Below are 22,955 nucleotides of genomic sequence, written 5' to 3' on the forward strand. Positions count from 1 at the left end.
TAGTCTGATGGGAATGATGTAACATACTAATGAAAGTGTTATTGCGCAGCGCAAGTCTATAAGACAATTCATGCGGAGGTAAGTCACTAAAAGAATGTTCAGCAGCAACATTATAAACATGTCTAGAAATAGGGTAATATATGTGCAACAACATACTTGTAATAATTATTAAAAGACTCAATAAAAACAAAATTAATAATGTCACTATGCAGTGGCTACGCAGTGATTTACAATACGCCTGTCGTTTCAACATTTTTCGGGTATTTTCTCTACTCAGGTCCAAGGGATACATGTCAGAGACAATTCAACCGCTTCACCTTGGAGAGGACTTAAACAATCAAATTGCTCGACTTGGTGGGCCTAAGCTTTAGTTTGTAATTTTCAGATTTGTTCGGTTCAACAAAAGGAAGCTTTGTATCAGTCTGTGAGGGAGTGCAGGGCACAATGTCTATATCCGAAGATAGTCCATGAAATTTCTTGATGTGGCTTGAATGAATCCAGCCCTTGCGGCCCTCGATCTTCACGGCTGTTCTTGGGGTCAACAGGACCAACTTGGGTGCTTTCCACCTGGGCTCCAGTTGAGTCTTTCGGTCGAAATTTCTCACAAAGACAAGATCCCCCGGAACCACGTCATGGGGTTTCACCTCAGTGTTGTCGGGAAAGGCTGCAGCTACCTGTGAACGAGAAGATTGTAGTGCAGACATCAAGGAAGCCAAGTAATCTGTCAGCATATTACAGTCAATATCAGTTATTTTGCGTGGTATAGGCGTCCCCCACATATTCGGTGGTCTACCGAAGATCACCTCATACGGGGATAGCCCTGTTCTAGAGTGTGCTACCATTCTCATGTAAAAAAGTGCAACTGGTAATGCTACTATCCAGTCGACCCCTTTCTCTCTGCATATTTTGGACAGTCTGATTTTCAGTGTCTGATTATGTCTTTCTACGAGACCTGCTGCCTCGGGATGTCGGACACAGTGGAATTTCCACTGATATCCTAGCAGAAGTGAAACGTGTTTCATTAATTCGGATGAGAACGGCTGGCCGTTATCTGAGTAGACAACACGTGGTAAACCGTATCGTGGGAAGAATTCTCGAACCAACTGTTTGGCAGTAGTCGGGGCAGTGTAATCTGAAACCGGGTACGCCTCTGTCCAACGGGACAGAGCGCAGACAACTACGAGAACATATTTGAATCCTCGACATCGTTCCATCTGGATATAATCCATCTGTAGGACTTCAAAAGGGTGATCAGGAGGATGAAATCCACCCTGTTCTACGGGAACACTTTTTCCTGGGTTGAACTGGCAACAGATCATACAGGTACGGACCTTTTGTTTTGCTGCTGCTCGTAAATGTTTATTGAACCAAATGTGTTGAATGCTGTCTAGCATAGCTTTTTCTCCTAGATGTGCCGGACTATGTATAGTGTTAATTACGACTTGGACCATTGAATCAGGAAGGAACCATACAGACCTTTCCTTCATCATCCATCCTTGGTCCGTTTGGATCCCTCCTAACTCGGTCCATTTCTTTATTTCGTCTGGTGTAGCATGTGTCTGTATGTCAATTACGTCAAGAGTAGGATCTTTAACGGTCATACAATGTGTCGGTGTCGGGACTATTGTCTTTGTCATGTCGGGGGTCTGAGCTTGAGCAGTCAGTTTAGCTGTTCTGTCGGCTAGATCATTGCCTTGGGAAATGATATCAGTAACCTTCGTATGGGCCTTACATTTCATAATTGATATTTCAGTGGGTAGATGTATTGCATTTAATAATGCGTGAATGAGGGGTCCGTGCTGAATGTGGGCACCGTGGGAAGTTAAATAACCTCTCTCTCGCCACAGCACGCCGAAGTCATGTACAACTCCGAATGCATAACGTGAATCAGTGTATATGTTGACTTTTTTATTCGTGGCTTGAATACAGGCTTGCGTCAGAGCGATGAGCTCTGCGGCTTGAGCTGACAAAGTATTTATACGATTAGTTTCAATGACTTCAGTATCTGTTGTGACTGCATAAGCGGCTACTAACTCTCCTGTACTTGTTCTCATGCATGAACCATCGACATAAAATGTCAAGTCTGGATCTGACAATGGAACATCGGTCAAGTCTTGTCTGGGTTTTGTCGTTACAGTAATAACTTCAATACAGTCATGGGCTAGTGGGTCTGTTCCGGTTACTGGCAAAAGTGTGGCAGGATTCAATGTGTTACAGCGTCTTATTTCTATATGTGGCTGAAACAATGTAAGTTCATATCCTGTAAGTCGCGCTATAGTCAAGTGTTGTGTTTGCGTTCTATTTACAAGAACCTCTACTGCGTGGGGTACTTGAACTGTCAATGGATGTCCTAACACTATGGCATCGCTTTGTCTGATTGCTAAAGCTGTCGCTGCTACTGATTTCAGGCACGCAGGCAGAGCCTGAGCTACGGGATCTAATGTACTAGAGAAATAGGCACATGGTTTGTGTGCTCCTGCTTGATCCTGTGTGAGTACTGACAAAGCAGTACCTTCGCGTTCTGTAACAAAGAGTGTAAACTGTTTTTTGTAACATGGCGTTGCTAAAACGGGTGCTTGACATAAAGCTTTCTTTAGGCTTTCAAAAGCTTGTGTGTGTTCCTGAGTCCAAGGGAGAACAGTCGATGTGGCTGCCTCCTGTGTTGTCAATTGAATGAGTGGTTTTGCTAGAAATGCATACTGAGGGATCCACTGCCTACAATATGAAGTGAGGCCTATGAAAGCCCGTACCTCCTTTTGTGTCTTGGGTATTGGCATGTTAGCTATTAACTGAATACGGTCGGGTGTAAGCTGCCTTCCCTCCTTGTCCAGCGAGTGTCCAAGATAAACAACTTGCTGGACACAGAATTGCAGCTTAGAAGGGGACACCTTGTGCCCTTTTTCGGCCAGAAATTGTAAAACTGTCAGTGATGCTTTCTCACATTCAGGTTCGCTTCTTGCGGTAATCAGCAGATCATCGACATATTGAAGCAAAGCAGTGTGGACTGGCATGTGGATACTGTCAAGTTCTCGTTTCAGTGCTTGGCTATAGATGCTGGGGCTTTCTGTAAATCCTTGAGGTGCGCGTGTGAATTTAAAGCTGCGCCCATTTAAACTAAATCCGAACAAATATTGGCTTTCCTGATCTATTGGGACGCTGAAAAAGGCGTTTTTGAGATCAATTACAGTAAAGAATGTCGCTTCGGAATCAATGGCTGTCAGTAATGACGAGATATCTGGGACCACAGGGAATTGTGGCACAATGCATTTGTTTAATTCGCGCAGATCAATAACCAATCGATATACTGGCGGCGCTGTAGGATCTGTTCGTTTAAGAATCGGTATTATCGGTGAATTACATATATTGGAGTCTGTTTCCACAACTACTCCTTGGGCAATGAGCTCGTCAATGATTTGTAGTAAAGCCACTACAGCATCTGGTGGTAACTTGTATTGTCGCATTCGTGGTAGCACCACTCCTGCCTTTAGTGTGACTCGATATGGTGTAATATTCATGCAACCAACATCAGTAGGGCCTTGTGCCCATAGGTGTGTAGGTAAAGTCTGCAGTCGGGGATCCATGTCTCTAGATACATAGTGACCTTTAAAATCACGTAAAAACAACCTTACTCCTTCCGGAGAACAACATATTATGGCTCCTAGGGCTTTCAACGTTTTTATTCCTAACAAGTTTTCTGGACATGATTTAGTAAGCAGTAAATCTGTAGTTCGGGTCAGAGGTCCTATCGTAAGTGGCAAAGGCTGTGACACTTCATTAACAATAGGTTTTCCTGAAAAACCAAGGGAAATATTCTGTGAGCCTGAGAGGGGTGCCCCTGGAACTTCACTACGTTTTATAGTTGTTCGACTTGCCCCTGTATCGAGTAAAAATTTTCTATCTTGACCTAATAATTTACTATGTACATAAGGTCCTTCTTGATCTACAGGAATCTCGATAAGGGGTAAGTCAACTTCCCTCTCTAGGCTTGTTCATGCGTAACGCTGATACTCAGGATATTCATACTGTGCGGTCTGATACATTTGTCGTGTTGTCGTCTGTGTGGCAGCAGCAGGCAACGGTGGTGCAGCTGGCACAAACTGTATTGGCTGTTGTGAGGCTGGCATGGCCTGGGCATGCTGCATAGCTCCTTGTTCATTCTGATCTTGTCTTAGTGGCCGTGATCTTTCTTGTGTTTTACCTATGGCGATATTATGTTTTAAAACTGGACAATCGTGTACGTAATGGCCTGGCTTTTTACAATAATTGCATGTCCCCTTTACAGGTCCTGCTGAATCGGAATGTGTCATACCCTTTTTATGTCCTTCAGCTGGAACTGTCTGGGAAACTAGCATTTTCATTTTTGTGTCTTTCATGCGTCTGTGTTCATGTTCTTGTTCCTCTTTAATTCTATTGTGGTGGTACTGTAACATTTGTAACATTTGTGTTGGAGTGTTACCTTGCCAGGTACTCTCGAATTTTAATACTCTATTCTTTACTGGGGGTAGAGCATTTTCTACTAATTTTGTTACAAACAGATGTGGGTATGATTCGCTACTTGCTTTTATGCCACTATTTATACCAAAACATTTTTCAAAACGGGCATAGTAATCACTAGTGTCTTCGTCTTGCTTCTGTTTACAGGCTGAAATTGTACCCCAATCTTCCTTTTTCGTAGTTAATAAACGTGGCAGTACCTGTACTAGTAGTCCTGGTAATGCCTTAGTTTTGTCCCCAAGCCCCGAACCTGGACCTCGGGCCCTTTCTTCTGCTTCTAATGCTGACCATTCTATCTTTTGATCACCTACCTCCCACTCTTTTTCCTTGAGTTTCTCATAAATGCCAGCAGGCATCAACACCTTTAATATTGTCATAATGTCGGGGTAGGTATATTCTCCCATGAGTAACATGTCTTTAATTTCTCGGTGAAACCCCGCTGGGTCCTTGTCATGACTGGGTACTACTTTCTTCATTTCTAACAATTCTATTTTCGATATAGGCGTATATACAAATACGCGTTTAAACTCGTTGTCCTCACCCTTTATTGGGTGCACTTCTCGTAAGGGATTCTGTCTATCTATGTGATACGTAGTTCTTTCCTTGACAGACAATGGAACATGTTCTGAACATACAAAAAGAATGTACTGCTTTCTTGATTCTAGAATTTCTTTAATTAATTCAGTACCTGGACCTCTCCATTTATTCATAAGTAATTCAGTCAGTATGTCAGGCAAGGGACCAGGGTCCGAATGCTGACTCCGATATAGTATAATGAGTTGTTGAATTATATAAATCCCAGCTAACCTTTGTTCATCTGGGGTAAGATTCAAAAATGTGCGTACTACTGTATCATCACTATATTTTCCGGGACTGTCCACCCAATGGACAGCTGCCCTGGCTAAATCTTGTTCATCCATAGAATCGAGGAAATGATAACCCCTTCGTTCTTGTAGTAGTTTGTCGGCGGTTTGGAACGAATGCTCGTTAGACCTTATGTTAATTATAGGTATTTGAAAATTTCTGTTATTATCTGGACATATCGGATGTATTGAGTCAGTGTGATATCTAGTCTTACTCCTATTACAAGATCTTCCTCTACCTACATAGGCTATGGTGTCCGACTGTCCTGTGGGCAGTCCTGACCCTTCTTCCTCGTTTTGTTCGAACTCGTCTACCTCTAATCGCTCTTCGTGTAGGCGTTCTATTTCTTTACGGATCTTTCGGCACATGGCTATTATACAGTTTTGTTTATCATGTCTCCCTTCCGATATATTCTGGCTCCATCTTGTAAGAATTTTCATGGCTTCCGGGTCTACCCCCGGTCGGTCTTGATTTCTGATCACACAGTTTATGAGGAAACGTAACAGTTCCCCCTGTATCTCTACTTTCTGGTATTCCATAGCTCTGTAAATACATTCTGGATCTCGCCCTGTTTGGACAAAATGATATATATTATCTAGATGCGCAGTCATTCCTGGTAACTTTGCTAAATACACTGCGGCTCGTCTGATACGCAATGATGCTAGGGTCATTTCGTCCTCCTTTCCAGGCACCGGGTCATATCTACAGTCTATCAGAAGTTCCTTAAGCGTACGGGTACTAAGGAGTTTGGGTGTACGTGAATGCGCTGACTCTTGAAAAGTAAGTTTATTTATTCTGGGTGGCGTAGAAAAGACATTGGTAGCTCCTCCCGCGGCCCCATCTGGGGCGTCGGGTGTAAAAGGATTCGTCGAACGTGACACAGCAACTACAGGTGTGGACACAGCCATAGAAGTAGCTGTAGGAGCGGGTACAGAAACAGATGTGCTTGCCGGAACTTGTGACTCGATTTGTTGCTGCAGGGATACGGGTACTGGATCTTGGCGTTGAACCTCCCTGGTATGCGGTCTATGTAGGGCAGAGTTAGCATACTCGGGAGCTGCGTCATCTAAATATGAGGAAAGAAAAACATCTTCTGCGGTTCTAGGATGCCCCTTAGGATGTACCTTTATTGGGAACAATGGGGTTGGCAAGTCTTTTGGTGTCTCTGGAGTAGCCTTAGGTAATCCTTTGGCCAGGAGAGGATACATACCATTCATAAGGGCATTTCTTTGTCTGTCTACTTGTTCTGATTTTACTCGGATACCTTCCTCAATTAATAGATTCTCTCGAACTTTATTGGAATTCTCTTTACTCTTCTCCTCCTGTCTACGTGCTTTTTCTGTTCGTCTATGTGATTCTTTACGCCATAATTCAACGGCGTCTTTCTGTGACTGTCTGACTTTTCTTTTCCATAACTCTTCCTCGACTTTCATGATGCACTCTGCATCCCAGGTCCCCGCTGTGGGCCACCTTTGACTTTCTGGTAATCCCTTGGTATAGTCTACCCATAAATCAAGAAATAATATAGCGTCTAAGCCATGTTTGTGATACATAAAGTGCCCTGGAGTGTCCCTAGGAGGAATAGGGACGGCTTCTTCGAGAACCCCTTTTCTGGTAGTGATCTGTCTTAATTTCGAAAAGAGCGGCATATTGAGAACTGACCTTATACTTGATTTTGACCTGATACTTGAATTTGAACAGACTTAATACAATAAACACGATAATGAACAGTCATTCATACCACGATATTTAGAACATACTTAAACACTTTAAACATTTAACATTAAACCGTTAACTGAAACAACAATGATGATCGTCTGCATAACTAATCACCAAGCTTAATTCTCGACAATAACTAGACAATAACTAGACACTTCGGAATACTTCGGAATACTTGATATACTGCTAAACAGTACAGATACACTGCTAAAACAGTGCAGACCGGATTTGTGTACCCAAACCCGTCTTGACCGGCACAACCTATGTGCACGTCAGAAATGCCTCCCCAGCAATGGTACTCACCGGGTAGCTTCGGAAACGGAAGGCCTCAGTAACTTGAACTTGAACCGGACCGGACTCGACTCGACTCGACTCGTCGGACACTGGGCTTGACTTCGGACTGGTGGGTCTCTGTATACCTCGGATCTTGCTCTCTCAGCTAGGCTCTGGTCGGGATACTTCGCACTTCTCACCGCCTCGTCTGGGTGTTGATTGCAGTCTCAGTCGCCCCCGCTTGACCGGAGGGAGATACAGGAAATCCTGCTGGTACGCGTTATTGTCCGTCCAGCTGTGGCAGGAGACCGGGCCTGCAACACACCGCCGGCGCGTGAGATGAGAAAGTGTCCCTATTCGGGCGCCATCATGTGGTAAATATTTCTCCTTTACCGGGACTGAATTTGGTACAGAAACATTATAAAATAGCTCAGTAAAATGAGAGGCAGAATCCGTGATATTAGAGTTTCGGAATGGGCTTTATTCCAATAAGCGATTATAATCGGATGCCTCAAGTTCCATCACCACGGGGGTTCAGGAAGTGAAGTACATACTTTATTGACAAGCAGTAACTTTTATAATACATATATTATAATGAAGTGAATACAGTAGGCGTAACAATTGATAAGGACATTGACGTTTGGTTTGCGTAACCGAAAATGGGTGTAATAATGAGTAAAAAGGAACATGATTGGTTGTGATGTCATGTATAGGTGGATCTATAAGATAATACTTGGCATGGATGCGCGCGCAGCAGTATGACGTGTAATTGACGTGTAACTAGGGGGTGACGGGGACTTGACATTTAGCTCTATATGTGGAGACGAGAAGTCTGGGAGGTCAAGTCAACCTAATCCCAAATCATATCTAACATCCTATGTTTAAAGAACTATGTTATCCAAAAAGGAGGACTCTCGGACAGAATCTATTCTATACTGACTGTGCGTGTACAAGCGTCTAAGTGTCTACACTGAATGCGAGGGGGTAGGAATATTCCATGGTAACAAGGCTATGAATTACTTGCATGAGGACAGAGAAGATGGGTCTTTTTGCTTGGTAACTGGAAGAATGTTTACTTAAACTACTAGGCAGGAATGCATCGGCTGAGGGGGAAGCAGATAATTCGAAGGTGAAATACAGTTCTTGGCAGAGAGTAAGCTGATGTCAGGCTTCGTGAGCAGCGCAGAGAATGAGACAAAGTTCATGGTCACAGATGCAGGCTCGGGCTGGAGTTTTTAGAGGCAGAAGGCAAGAAGAGTTTGATGACAGAATCAGGGCCTACTTGCCTGGACTGAAAAGTGGCATAAGTGAACCATATAAAGCCAGTGGCCTTTCATATTTAAGAGTGGAATATCCGGCCTATTCATGGCGGATCTGGCAGAGGACATGTTGACGGTGGACACGCATGTGTTTGCGTCATCAATACTGGAACTGGAAGGAACATACATGTACTTGCGACATGCACATAGAACCGTTGGGGTCCAAGATAGGGGACATAACTGACCAGGAAAATCCATATTTCCACAGCGTCAGCATGCTCATTTGTAGTGAAGTGGGAGCAAACAACTAGAGCGTTAACCCCAAAATGTCGGCCCCACTCTGACTTGTGGGATCGTCTGGTGTCAGCCGTAAGAGGTAAGGATTTTGAGTAAAGTGCAATTTTGGTTTAAAACAACACAAATTCAATTAACAATTTAAAATTCCCCTGGAGCCTTAACACTGCTCCTTGCTTAAGAAATGAGAGCGCTGCGCGGTCGCGTCAGCATGCTCATTTGTAGTGAAGTGGGAGCAAACAACTAGAGCGTTATCCCCAAAATGACGGCCCACTTTGACTTGCGGGATCGTCTGGTGTCAGCTGTAAGAGGTAAGGATTTTGAGTAAAGTGCAATTTTGGTTTAAAACAACACAAATTCAACTAGCAATTTAAAATTCCTCTGGAGCCTTAACACAGCTCCTTGCTTAAGAAATGACAGCGCCTGTGGGGTCGAGGGTGGGCCTATCCTGTTCCGCGGCTCTGTCCCCAGCTCCAGTGGGCCCTCATGGATCCGATAATGGATCCAGATTGGCGTCAGTTGTACAACTTCAACTTTCCTCAATGCCGCCACCGCCGCTAGTCCCATTATCATCCCGGAATCTAACAAGGAGTCGGAGGGGCGCCGCTCGACTCCTTTTCCGATTCCGGCAGGATTCAGGTCCTAGATCGGATCCTGAACCCTATTCCTATGGGCTATGCCTCGGGGAGGATTGAGAGTCACACTCTAGAATAACAGCCACATCAGCCCCAAATGGTCTGGTGTGAGGAACTGGGTTATGCCAGTGGACTGGATACCTCTGCAAATCCAGAATGTATTATCCCCCTACTATGGCTACGAAGGAGTGAGCTTCTTATGTTATGGTGGTGTGGAGACCGAATGAGATCTTTGACCAGTGGCCATCATGACTAATCTTGGGGCCTTCATCTTATCCTAGACCTCCGAGCCCTCAACATCATCCTCAAAAAGGAGAAATTCAAGATGCACACGCTAGTTCAGGTCTTGTCTGCCCTGGATCCAGAAGACTGGATGGTAGGGTTAGACTTGCAGGAAGCTTATTTCCATATCCCCTTTCTGCCTGCCCACTAGCTTTATCTGTGGTTCACGGTAGGCCACGAGCGCTTTCAGTTCACTGTGCTCCCTTTTGGCCTTACCAGCTTCCTTACAGTGTTAACAAAAGTGATGGTGGTTGTTGCAGCTCATCGGCAGAGATCAGGGGCTTCAGTCGTCACTATTCTCGACAACTGAATTTTGAAGGCGGGCTTGCCCCAGACTGTCGTCTCCCACCTGCAGGCTACGGCAGACCGGCAGGCTGTCAACATGCCGAAGTCACACCTGACTCCCTCTCTGACGCTTCGTTTCACCAAAGCTGTTCTGGACATCGCAGTTTCGGGCTTATCCTCCAGAGTTGCTAGTCCAGGATATTCAGGCTGAGATTCCGATGTTTCAGCCTCTATCCTGGATTTTGGTGAGACTGACTCTGAAGCTGCTGGGCCTCATGGGCTCCTGCATCATGCTGGTCATACATACCAGATGGCATATGCCGGTTCTGCAGTGGGTACTGAAGTTCTAGTGAATGCAGCATCAGGGGAATCTCTCCGACCTAGTTCAAATATCAAAGGGGAGACTGCGAAGGATTTGCAGTGCTGGCTGACAAATCACGATTGGGTCAGAGGCAGACCCCTCTCTCTTCCCCAACCAAATCTCACAGTAATGACAGGTGCATCACTCCTGGGATGAGGTGGTCATCTAGGAGAGGTGGAGATCAGAGCACTCTGGTATCCGGCAGAATCCGGGCTCCACATCAACCTGTTAGTACTCTCAGCTATCTGATTAGCATTGAAGGCCTTTTTTACCCTCTATCAATGAAGGCTGATACACATGTTCACGGACAACACCTCTGCCATGTGGTACTGCAACAAACAGAGCGGGTGGGGGTATGGACCCTGGCACTGCATCTCTGCACATAGCTGGAACAGCAGGGAATTTCCCTGGTGGTTCAACACCTGGCAGGTTTCCTGAACACCGGGGCAGATAAACTGAACTGTCGATGCCTATTGGATCTTGAATGGCATCTCCAACTGGAGGTGGCGCAAGGTCTCTTTCAGCAGTGGGGAGAGCCTGGGTTTGCCTCTGCTGAGAACGTGCAATGTCAGCAGTTTTGCACGTTGTAGTTTCCAGGGTGGCACTCACTTGGGGACACTCTTCGTCTCGAGTGAAGGCCAGGCCCCCTATATGCCTTTCTGCCCATACCACTCCTGCCCACGGTTCTCAAGAACATCAGGAATGACGGGGCTCAAGTCATCCTTATGGCTCTGGACTGGGCACGGAGAGTCTGTTATCCCAAGCTACTGAGCATGGCCATTGATCCTCCGATCAGGCTGCTCCTTGAGGACGATCTTCTGTTTTGGCAGCAGGACAGGGTCCTCCACCTGAACCTGTCAACTCTCTGCCTTCTTACGTGGAGATTGAGTGTCGGCAGTTGATAGCTTTCAACCTTCCTTCCAAAGTCTGCAATAATAAGTAATATTCGTTTTGTAGAGCGCAGCTAGTCACCCATGAGGGTATCGAAGCGTTGTCCATAGCCTGGGGAAGAGTAAGTAATTGGCCCCGAACCACAGGATGTTGAGCCAACGCAGAGACTTCAACCTGGATCTCAGCTCCAAAGTGGGCAGCTCTAGCCGTTTCACCACATCCTCTCCCAATGTTATTATGGCAGGCAAGCGTCCCTCCACAAAGGTGGTATATGCCTGCCGTTGGAAACAATTTGTATCATATTGTACAAAAAAGTCAATTGAACCACTTTCTGCTTCCCTCTCTGATATTTTGCTTTTTATTCTCACCCTGCCCAGCATGGCTCTGCTTTGGGTACTCTGAAGGGTTTTATTTCTGATCTGGCTGCCTTCTTGCGGCTGCCTGACTAACCCTCTTTATTTAAGTCCTCTATTGTAAAAAGATTTCTGAAGGGCCTTGTACATATGTTCCCCCTTCTCCTTTTATTATTCCTCAGTGGGACCTTAATTTGGTCCTCACATTCTTGATGTGCGCTCCTTTTGAGCCTCTTCACAATTGTACTCTCCAGCTGCTCATGATTAAAACAGTCTTTCTCATGGCCATTACAAATGCAGGTTTTGTCATTCAAGCCTCCCTTTTTCTCGGTTTACCCTGACAAACTGGTGCTGATCACTAAGGCTTTTTTCTTGTCAAAGGTGGTCACACCATTACATTTGGCCCAATCTTTCACCTTGCCCACCTTCTATGCTACACCACATCCTTCCAAAGAAGAGCAGCGACTACACTGTCTGGACTCAAAAATAGCATTGTCGTTCTACCATGACTGCACATGAAAGTTCCACGTGGACGACCAACTCTTCGTGGGGTATGTTGGCGCAAAGAAGGGTCCGGGAGTGATGAAGCCCACCATTTCTCAATGAGCCATACTCTGCATAAAGGTCTGCTACACACTGGCAGAAAAGCAGCATCCTGAAGGCTTACAAGCTCATCCCACCAGAGCTAAAGCTGTGACCACTGCGTTTGCATGCGGAATTCCGGTCCTGGATATCGGTCAGGCAGCAAAGTGGACATTCCAGAACATCTTTGCTAAACATTATTGCCTGGACAGTCAGGTCCACAGGGATGGGCACTTCACCCGTTCGGTCCTGCAGGACTTCTTAGATTAAATTTGTCTGCAGACCCTCCCCCGGGGATGATATTGCTTGGATATCTATTCAAAGGTAAGGAATCTGTGGCTAAAAGTCTCTATCAGATGAAAAAGTTACTTACCTTCAGTAATGCCTTCTCTGGTCGGGAGTTTATCTAATCATAGATTCCTTACTGACTCAACCATCCTCCCTGCTATGTGGACACATTTCTGGGGTCAGGGCTGATTCCTTTCAGGGGACTAGTTTGGACACACCAGTGTCAGTGCACTTCATGGCTCTGCGCTTCTGGTGTGGAAAGTTGTGAAAAAGTTTCTGACGTCAGCAAGCCTGGGTGACACCTACATAGGTACTGTGTCATCATTCCTGAGCAGACAACGCCAACAACAGACTCAGAGCTGATCGACAACACCTACTGGCGCACAGGGGTGCTAAAAAAATCTTCTGGATCCAGTCTGACTCCTCGGAATTCAAAGGTAAAGAATCTGAGGCTAGATATAGTCTCTACCAGATAAGGCGTTACCGAAGGTAAGTAACTTGTTCAATGGTAAAGTTGAATTTTAAGTCACAATTCTGAAAATGACACTTAGAAAGTTGGAATTTTCTTGTCCTAACCAATTGGTGGCTGCAGCTTGTGTCCTGGGTCACGTGACTAGGTATAGTTGCCAGTTGCCCTTTGTGTATTCCTCCAAGACAGTGTCACAAACTGAGACTAGGTGTTGGCATGCTAAGCCATTCTGACAATACGGATGGAGGCGGAGCTGCCACCTGTCACACTTGCACTTAAATAGGGATTGGCAACTGCATTCACAAAGAACTTTACACTCTTCTTTTGTCACTCCAGACATCCTGGGACCAGGACTGGGAGGAAGGAAATTTCAGAACCTGATGTGGGGGGGAGTCTAGAAGTTTCTCCCACTTCAAAGCTGGCACCAAGTATAAATATTGGACCCTCAGACCATCTCTTGAGTACAGCCTAGATCTGTGGATACTACGGAAAAAGGACTGCCTAGCTGCCTGAGTGCTGCCTTGCTGTCAGAGAAGGAAGACTGGACCTGCTATTTTAATCCCAGGCTACCTGAAGTGACTCCAAGAGTCAGCTGACTGGCCTTCTGTTCAGAGATACAGGGAGATAACAAGCTCCAGAGGCCTCCCCACAACTGCCTAGTTGACCTACTGCAAATAGACCTGCAACTGGACCTGCCTGAGACCAGCCCTGAGTCCCTTATCCCCAAGGGGAGCCTACCCAGTCCTGAGCCCATGGTAGGCATCACTTTGCACTCCTCCTCCTAAGAAGGAGAAATCCTGAAGTTTGGGCTCTTTGCAACCGCAAACTGGACCTGACTCTTCGCTCTAAAGAGACAACCAGTAATGACTGGGAATGCAAGATCTGCTACAGCACTGACAGTCCGCGGTGGCTGCCAACGCGAAGCTCCAGCAATAACTGTTCACAATGCCCGATAGGATCTTCGCCCTTCAGCGACGACCATCTGCGATGGGCGGCTTGCTCTTCACGCTACAGTGACGACCATCTGAGACGCTTTCCCTGCTCCTCGAGGCCTCCTCCACCGCCAACTGAACTCTGGACTACGAGAAAGTAGCTCTTTCTTCTAGACTGACATGGTCCCTGTATCTGGCCCGTGCTCCATTGTGGTCAGGCTGAACTTGTGACTTTCACCCAGTCTCGCACGGCTAGATAACTGCAAATTGTGCATTGTGCTTTTAGCACTATTCTTGAAGTAGCATATGGCTGGGTTGACTGATTGGATTTTTGTTGTTTTGGTGTCAAACAATTTATCGATTTTACTCTATTTCTTCAAAGCCATGTAGGATTTTTCTTGTGTTTTGTTTTCACTTTACTACTGTTTAAGTGCTGCAAACACATTTTACACATGCCTATAAATTAAGTGTGACTGCTTTGTGCCAAGCTGCCGAGGGGAAGCACAGGTACATTTAGTGACTTTTTGAGGTTCACCCCGAAAAGGGTTTGTGGTTTCTTGCTTGAGTAGGGTTTCACCCCCCATCAATCAATAACCCAATTTCTCACAGTATGTAACTTCTTAACAATAAGTATTTTACCTGTGTTATAGAGATCCTTTGGCACCTAATCAGTTTTGTCATTTTTTTCAGTTGTTTAAGGTGTTTTCATAGTTGACTTTATTTGAACTTGTATATCTGTGGTAATACTTAATGAATGTATGCTTGTATTTTAATTTTTAGAATATCCAAGGTGTTCCCAAACTGCCAGTTCAAATTACCAAACAGCAGTATGTAAAAGGTAGAGTTTCACCATTTTAATGTGTTTTCAATCGAACAGTATTGTATTTCATTTTTAGGTCGAGCATTCGAGACCTCTTGTATATACTTTAGTATATACTTATATGTGTAGGTACTTTGTGGACTCTGGAGATCAGCCCTAGGACTTGTCTGCTTATGCTTAGCGACTTTTTTTCTGTTCAACTGCCTCTATTTAACTGTCTTGATAGAAAACGACCAGTAGAGGTCAGTAAAATACCAGAATTGCTTTCTGCTTAGGGGCTTTATTTTTTGTATTTTTCTGGCAACTGCCTCTATTTAACTTTCTTGATAGAAACGACCAGCAGAGGTCAGTAAAATACCAGAATCACTTTAGCATTCTCTAGATTCCAGTCCTTAGAAATTATCTTCCACGAGCACCCATTGACAATAATATTTTTTTCAAATCTAGTATTTTCAGTGATATGACCTCCGAAGGCCCTGATTTTATATTAAAAACAGAGCTTTGGACTATACCATTACCGATGAAAGACAATATTTCTCTCCATGTATTCCCATACCTGGCATGTCACGCAGTTTGGTGCTTACTTTCCCTCCATGTTAGAGAACAGTAGATGTTTCAGCACCCAGGCTAATGTGCTGCATAGCTAAATACATATAAGGTCCTAAAGGCGAGACCGATTGCATTGCAAATGCTTGTTATAGTTGCATGCTAACCACAGTAAATCCATAATGTGTATGTAAGCTCTGCAACAGGAGTCACGCTTCATGTTTTTATGTGTTCTCCATGATATATAAATTAAAGCAAGCATAATACAGCGATGAGACCCGACAATCAGGGAACAGAGTAGCATATCCTCGATCATGTCCCCCTAATGAGCTAGCCAAAGTCACAGCTGCTTTTGGTTTCAAAGTTAGATGCAGTGAGGAAAAGAAACACCAAACTGTTAATACAGAGCAGGGCAATGGCTCTGCTCTCTGCTAGCAGTTTTTTGGCTTTCTCTTAAAAGCTGAAGATGAATAAGGGAGCTATTTGAAGAAAGCAGAGAACTAGAATGCCCAATCACTAACAAGTCATTCCTTTCATTGCACTTGCCCACTGTACCATTGTAGTACAGGCTGAAATTAGGCAGAGGCCTCTCAACATGCATGGAGGCAGCCATATTAAGGCAACATTAAACCACTGACCTACACTGTTCCTACGGTGCCTGCAACTGGCATGTTACCTTTACAATGAATCATTTACATAGACTTACAGTTACACTGCATTGATTATATTGCATCCCATTTACATAAACGTACGTTTCCTACGCATTTTTTTCAATGCATTGTAAATCTGAACCTATGTAGATACATGTTTGCATTCTATTTATGGGTCATGATGAGAGACTTTCAAAGTACACTGTTGGCAGCAGAGATTTGGTAACTTTCAGTTGTATTCTGGGGTAGGAATATGGTATAGTATGTTATAACATTGTTGTAGAGTGCACAGTCACGCAGAAGGTCTTCTGGCACCGGATCTTGAATCTGAAAACCAGCCCACCAGGTAGTCTGCAATCCATCTCCTGCAACAGCCGTCTTGGGAGAACTTCTTCTCCCAGTTGAGCAGCATATTGCCATATTGTCGGGAGGGGGCAGTGAAGAGACGTAGACCAGGTTTGCTCGTGTAGGGTTTTATTCCCTTATATTTACTTTTGCCATATAAGAGCTTTGGTTTGTTCAGTTCTAGGTAGGGGTCCGTCTTCCTTCGCTTCTTGATTCGGTAAACAGTCCCTTCTCAAAGGTAGCGTGGGTTTTCGGCCGTCCTTGGATCGTCTCGTCTGCTGGTCGATCCCTCACGAGGTGTAACCCAGAGAAAAGAACAGACGGGGAAAGGGTCAGTGGATTGTGTATACTATCTCAAACAAATACCCAAGAGACCAGGAGTGAGGGGATACACCCGAAGTGGACAACTCTTGTCTCTCATGCACGGCAGTTATCAAAACGGTGATGTGAGCGCCAAATTCAAGTAGGGAAGGGAAGGAGAGATGGAACAGGGTACTGGCGCAAGTCTTAACAGCGTTAAGTTATTTCGCTTCGTAACTCCGAGACTCTACTGATGCGCTGTCCCGCCTTCCCAACACCCTTGCCATTCGCTCCCGTACCTGTAGAAGCCACGCACCCCTTGGTACGTGGCTCGGGGATTCACCGTGTCGTTGGCCTCCTGGCTCGCCTTCCGTTGCTCCCTCTTCCTCGGGGATTCCCGTCCTCGTCCGCACCACGGTAGCCCGCTCCTCCGATTTCCGACTCTCCACCTCCTCTGCAGTCTTCTCTTCCGGTTTTCTCGCTCTCGGTGTATACCACACCTCCTTCAGGGAGTCCCGATCTTTATCCAATGCCAGTGACATGACGCTGCTGGCAGGCGGGGCTTCGTATTGACTTTGAGTCTGGTTAAAGGGACCGCTGCTGCACTCGTGGGGAGATGCCATCTCCCATTCGTCCACATTGTCTCTCCAGTCCTCCTGATGGAGAGAAAACAGAGGGGCTAAAGGTGCATATGCAGACCACCAGTCGTCAGAACGGGTAGGGGTAGTGTCTGGCGCGGCCCCCGTGTCACACATATGATCCCTGTTCTCTCCATAAAAGGTCTGCTCGTGCATCACCATATATGGGGGTAGAATTTATAAACATGCATCACCAAATATGGCAAAATATAAAGGGCTAAACCACATTAAGTAGAACTAGGAAACCTCTACAGGAAATTGTGATCGCATAAATTTTGACCAGGCAAGTCATATATGTGTGAAGAAGCCCTCCTGTCTCACAACAGCAAGGTAAGAGTCCCACTCAGGTTTGCAGGTAGAGAAACATTTATTGACTGACGCGTTTCAACCTCACGGTCTTTGTCAAAGTTACTTCAAAATTGACCAAGCAAATTTGAAAATGGACATAGAAAAAAGAGTCATTAAGGTGTAAGAAAAAAGACTCTCTCCACATTCAAGCCAGCATTAGTAAAAGGTGATTTTCATACACAAATAAATTGACATGCCCCTCTTATAATTGCTCGATGTGGAAAGTACAATAAATTAAAATAATAAAGGAAAGCACAGCCCATCATTGTAGCGCCAACTTAACCCGCTATGTGCTGAGAGAAGTCCCAATCAAATGTGTGCCAAGATTTAAATTAGGTGCACATCCAATATTAGTGATACTGCCAAGTGGCATTGTGGCAACAGACAGATTATCTTTGATGAGTTTTAACACCCAACCAACGACAGTCAAAATCTGTCAGGCCTATCAATATGAATGTTCTACAGGGTGCAACAACCCCGAATGAGCGCTAAACGGCTATGCTTAGGATATGAAAAAAAAAATTGAAATAGAAACATAAAAGAGAAAAAGTTGTAAAAATCTCACAATCAGTGTGTCAAAAGAGTCTGAAAAACAAGCTAGGATCATACTAGGAAAAAACCCACCCCTGTGTATTATAAAAATCAGTACGTGGTGGCAATGCAAACTAAACGACCAAGCAGCCTCTTGGAAGAGGTTGCGGCCAAGAAATATAGGAAAGAGAAAAAGAGACTTAAACTCTTCTACGCTGAGACTGTATTGCGGTGGAGTGCAAGGAGAAGGAGTAAGGGAAGAGGGAAGAATTACAGGCGGGCCAAAGTGGGGACCAGAGTATATATATATACAGTGTCCAAGATGTTGGTGCACCACAGGTATATGATAACTCTTTATCCTAGATGAACATGAAGGTCTTCCTCTCGATTGAGGCCTCCAGGGGCCTTACTCTGTAGGCGAATGATGTATTCGGATTCCAAACATCGCAGGCGGCGTTCTCGATCACCCCCACGTGGATGCAATGCCACCCTGTCAATTCCAAAAAATGAAATTTTAGAGCTGACGTCAGTTACCTCTCTATTCTAGCGCGCAATGCTTGGCTATTTCTGATGGCGCGAAGATGCTCAAGAATACGCTTCTTACCAGGGAACACAGTGCTACCAACATAGCGCAAGCCACAAATGCATGTCACAACATAAACAACATATTCAGTGTTACAATTGATAAAAGACAGTATTTTTTAATCCCTTCCAATTGGTAACTGGTAACTTTTCACATTGTGGCTACTGGCGCAGGCCTTGTACCGGCCACATTTATGAAAGCCGGGGAATTCCTTTAACCACGTGCCTGTCGCTTTGGCCTGTTGCGTGAAGTGACTGTGAACCAGTGTGTCCTGTAGGGATTTACTTCTACGGTATGTTATATGTGGTTTGGGGCTGACCAACTTGCCTATGACTGAATCCTGCCTGACCAGATACCAGGGTTTACTTACAATCTTGTGTAGTGCCTGGGATGCTTTGGAGAAGGTGGTGATAAGCCTAACTTCCTGTTTTCCCTCACCTCGTGTTTTAGGGATTAGGAGACTGTCCCTGTCCTTGGTGGAAGATTTTTCAATGACAGCTCTAACAGTTTTACCTGAGTAGCCCTGTGTCTTGAAACGACTGTCCATATTGATCTGTTCCTTAGACCAAGCCTGCAGGGTACTGCAATTACGCTTTGCTCTAAGGAGCTCCCCATAAGGGATGCTCCTTTTTAGGCCTTCTGAGTGATGACTACGCAAGTGTAGGATGCTGTTCCCGGCAGTAGCCTTTCTGAACAGGCTTGTGTGTACAGTGTCATCAAGAATCTCCACTAGGACATCTAGGAATTCAATAGTGGTGGTGTCAATCTTGCTGGTGAACCTAAGATTAAGGCTATTAGTGGAAAGCCCAGCAATAAAATCCTGTAGTAAATCCTGTGGACCATCCCAAATCAGAAAAATATCGTCAATGTAGCGGGTCCACAGGATTACATTGTCAGAGTAACACACATTGTCCTGATGCCAGAGATGCTCTGCCTCCCACATCCCATAAAAATACAGGCATAACTAGGTGCGAAGCAACTTCCCATCGCAGTACCTGTGTACTGCCTGTACCATGTGTCCCCAAATTAAAAACTGTTGTTATGCAGGAAAAATTGTATCATGTCCAACAATAACACAGTGTGATCAAAACTGGAGATGGGTCTGTCACGCATAAAATATTTACAAGCTTCAAGGCCTAGATCATGTTCGATGCAGGTGTACAATGACACCACATCAATGGTGGCAAGTACATACAAGGCTTTCCATGGGATGCCCTGTATTTTGGAGAGGAAGTCCATAGTGTCCCTGCAATAGGATGGTAAATTAAAAACATAGTCACAGAGAAAAAGTCAAGATATATGGAAGAGTTTTCCAGTAGGCTTTGATTGGCCGCAATGATGGGTCTCCCAGGTGAATTAACCAGATTTTTATGCACCTTAGGGAGCATATAAATCACCGGGGCAGCTGGTTTCTTGGTCATCAGAAAAATAGATTCATTACGTCTCAGGGTCCCTTGCCCAAGCCAGGTCTCTAATTGTTGGTGATATTGGACAATAGTGTTCTTATACTCAGCTTGGCTAGATCTTAGATAGCTACCTGAGAATTCTAGCTGCCGTATTGCTTCAGTTTTATACTTATTAATGTCCCACAACACAACGTTGCCCCCTTGTCTGAGGGCTTGATGATAAACAATTTGTCATTCTGCAGGGATTCATGGCCCACCTTCTATTCAGGTGTAAGATTGCTACCATAACTGCATTAGCTCCGATAGAATCGTCTCATGATACGTATCGATTCCATCAAGTAGGGTCACTGGGTTAAATCTTGATTTGGGCTTAAAATCACTCCTAGATTTATGGTCAACAGTGATATCCATACTAATCAAAATGTCCCGATCTGAATCCCAGTCTTTACTACCTAGCTCAATTTCTCTTGCCGCAGCCAGTGTATAGTCAAAGGGTCAAGGGCAGGGTTCTGAGTGCTAGGTGGTAGAACTGATGCAGAGGCAGACCCACTTTGTTTCAGAGTATGGACTTTGAGCAGTTTTAATTTTCTAATAAACGGAAAAATGTCAATGCGTGCCCTTGGAAAATTGAAGTTCGCAGTGGGCCAGAAGGATAAACCAAGTTATAACACTGCACGTTCCCCATCTGTAAGGTTGTGGGAGGAGATATTAATAATGGAAAGATTATTAATGTTAGCTTGCTCACCCATCACTTGTTGCGCTTGGAACGCCCTTGTCCTTTCCCATAGTTCGTCTCGCTATCTTTGGCCTTTGCCTCCTCTCCTGGTTTCTCTTTTTCTTGACCGTTGTTTCCGCCTTTTCCTCTTCCCCTGGGTGGTTTCTTTCTTCCACCCAGGCTTTCCCGTAAAAAACGGTATTCAGTAAGAGAAGGAAAGGGACCTTCTCGCGCCAGTTGTTTCTTCCAGATCTGATGGAACATCCGAACTAGACTCAGAGGTTCCTGGTTCCACAGTGCGTGCCATCTCTGATTGCACAAAATTTCTTCTTGCTGAATCATATTTGCGACCAAAGGTTAGTATGCGGCCTTGGGCATAGTCATTACGATCCCTTATACATTTCCAGTATTTCTTGGATTTGATGCCCTCTTCATACTTGAGAAGCCTGGTATCCATAGCTTTTAGAAAAGAAACCATCTCACTCTGAGACTCATGTTTATCCAGCATCTCACGGAGCGTTTTAATTTCTGCCTCGACTTGTTCCAACTCGAGGGCTGCATATTTGGCTAACATTTCCAGCATTTGCCTGCATGTAGAAGCCATGAGCGCAGACCATTCCTCAAGGAGTTTAGGGTTGGGATTCTGGTAAGTAGGTGTGATAAGAATCCTAAGCCCGCGTGGGACGCGCTCCACCTCTATGTAGTTGTGGAGCGAAATAACCTCCCAGCTCCTGTTGATCTCTTTCTTGCTTAATTTCTCCAGTCTATAAAGCTCTTGTTTCAGCGTAGATGTGCTGCCGCCAGGTAAAGTGCCTCCTCCACCCACATTTTGATTATCGTTGCCTTCAGTAAGCGCGAATAGAGATTTGGCAACATCCATCCGTTTCCGCACTGCCTCACTCATGATGAGGGAATCGCGATGGCGGATTGCCACTAATCGCTTACGTTGGATCTTCCCTGGCGAGAAGCCTATGACGAGCCAAGTATGGTAACCTCCCTTTTCCCAGTTCCCCGGTCTTGATGTTTAGACGGTTAACCCCGGTAATTACTCCCGGGTTTCCCTCGCATCGGGGATAGTTGGGAAACACAGCTGGCACTGATCGCGGGTATTCGATTTCAGACAAAAATACCTCCTGGCTGTGTATTATACAACTGCACTAGTGTTGGTTTACACAAAGTCTATAGCAGAGATAGAGTCCGTGAGCGGGAGGTAGAAAATATAAGACAATGGCTGCAACGATTCCAAGTTTATAAAGTCGCAGTGCTCAGACGGAGGCAACAGTAGCGGTTGTAGTTTCTACTCCATGCAAGTCAGAATCGGCAAAAGCCCACTAACCTCAAGTTCGCAGGGCAGTTCGATTTGGAAATCCCACCGTCGAGATAACGTGAAAGTACCGGAAAGGAACTCCTGTTACAACACCGCACAGTTATCAGCTCTTTACATGCCACTAACAAAGCAGCAAAACCTTCCACGTAAGGATTTTTCAAAACAATAGGCTCTTCCTGTAGCAAACCTTCTCCGTAGCCGCGTCCTTTCCTAGTCTAACTCAACCAGGTCGGGCAGCGAACGGAGCACCCCTGCCGCTTTAACCATAGAGACGGGACATACCGGACGTGTTGCAGAGCCTCCGAGAGCGGAAAGAGTCAGCCAGCCGCTGAGCTCAATTTTCTTTCGCTTCCACTGAAGAACCGGGCTCATTAAGCCTGGCGGCGCAGGGTACGCCTGAAATCTTCTGAGTTCGCCTTCCAAATTACAGAGACACGGAACGCTCTGTCTGGCATAGGAACTTGCAGAGCACAAGGCAGTGCGTAAATCAGTGAAACTTTTCTGACATTCCGCAGTCCATGGAAGCGGGTGTGGTGTATCTTTAAGAGTGAGTGCCAACAAAGGTTTTGCCAGAAGGGAAAAATTGGGGATCCATTGTCTACAATAAGAGGTAATACCCAAAAAGGCACGCACCTCTTTTTGCGTACATGGAATAGGCATTTGGGCAATTGCTTTTATTCGTTCTGGGGTCAATCGCCGTCCCTCCTTTGACAAGAGATGACCTAGGTAGGTAACCTCTTGGCAGCAATATTGCAATTTTGATGG

At 45.1% G+C, this 22,955-nt stretch overlaps 1 protein-coding gene across 1 annotated transcript in view; it reads left to right on the forward strand.

Annotated features, from left to right (window-relative positions):
- POLN (DNA polymerase nu) overlaps window positions 1-22,955 on the forward strand; it is a 2,789,368-nt gene that overhangs the window by 2,100,140 nt on the left and 666,273 nt on the right. The window contains exon 19 of the mRNA XM_085643153.1: window positions 14,762-14,819. Within this exon, the coding sequence (XP_085499279.1) occupies window positions 14,762-14,819 (58 nt within the window). The remainder of the gene's footprint in view (window positions 1-14,761; window positions 14,820-22,955) is intronic.

Source organism: Triturus cristatus, chromosome 2_2, assembly GCF_964204655.1.
Source record: "Triturus cristatus chromosome 2_2, aTriCri1.1, whole genome shotgun sequence".
In the NCBI taxonomy this organism is placed as follows: Eukaryota; Metazoa; Chordata; class Amphibia; order Caudata; family Salamandridae; genus Triturus; species Triturus cristatus.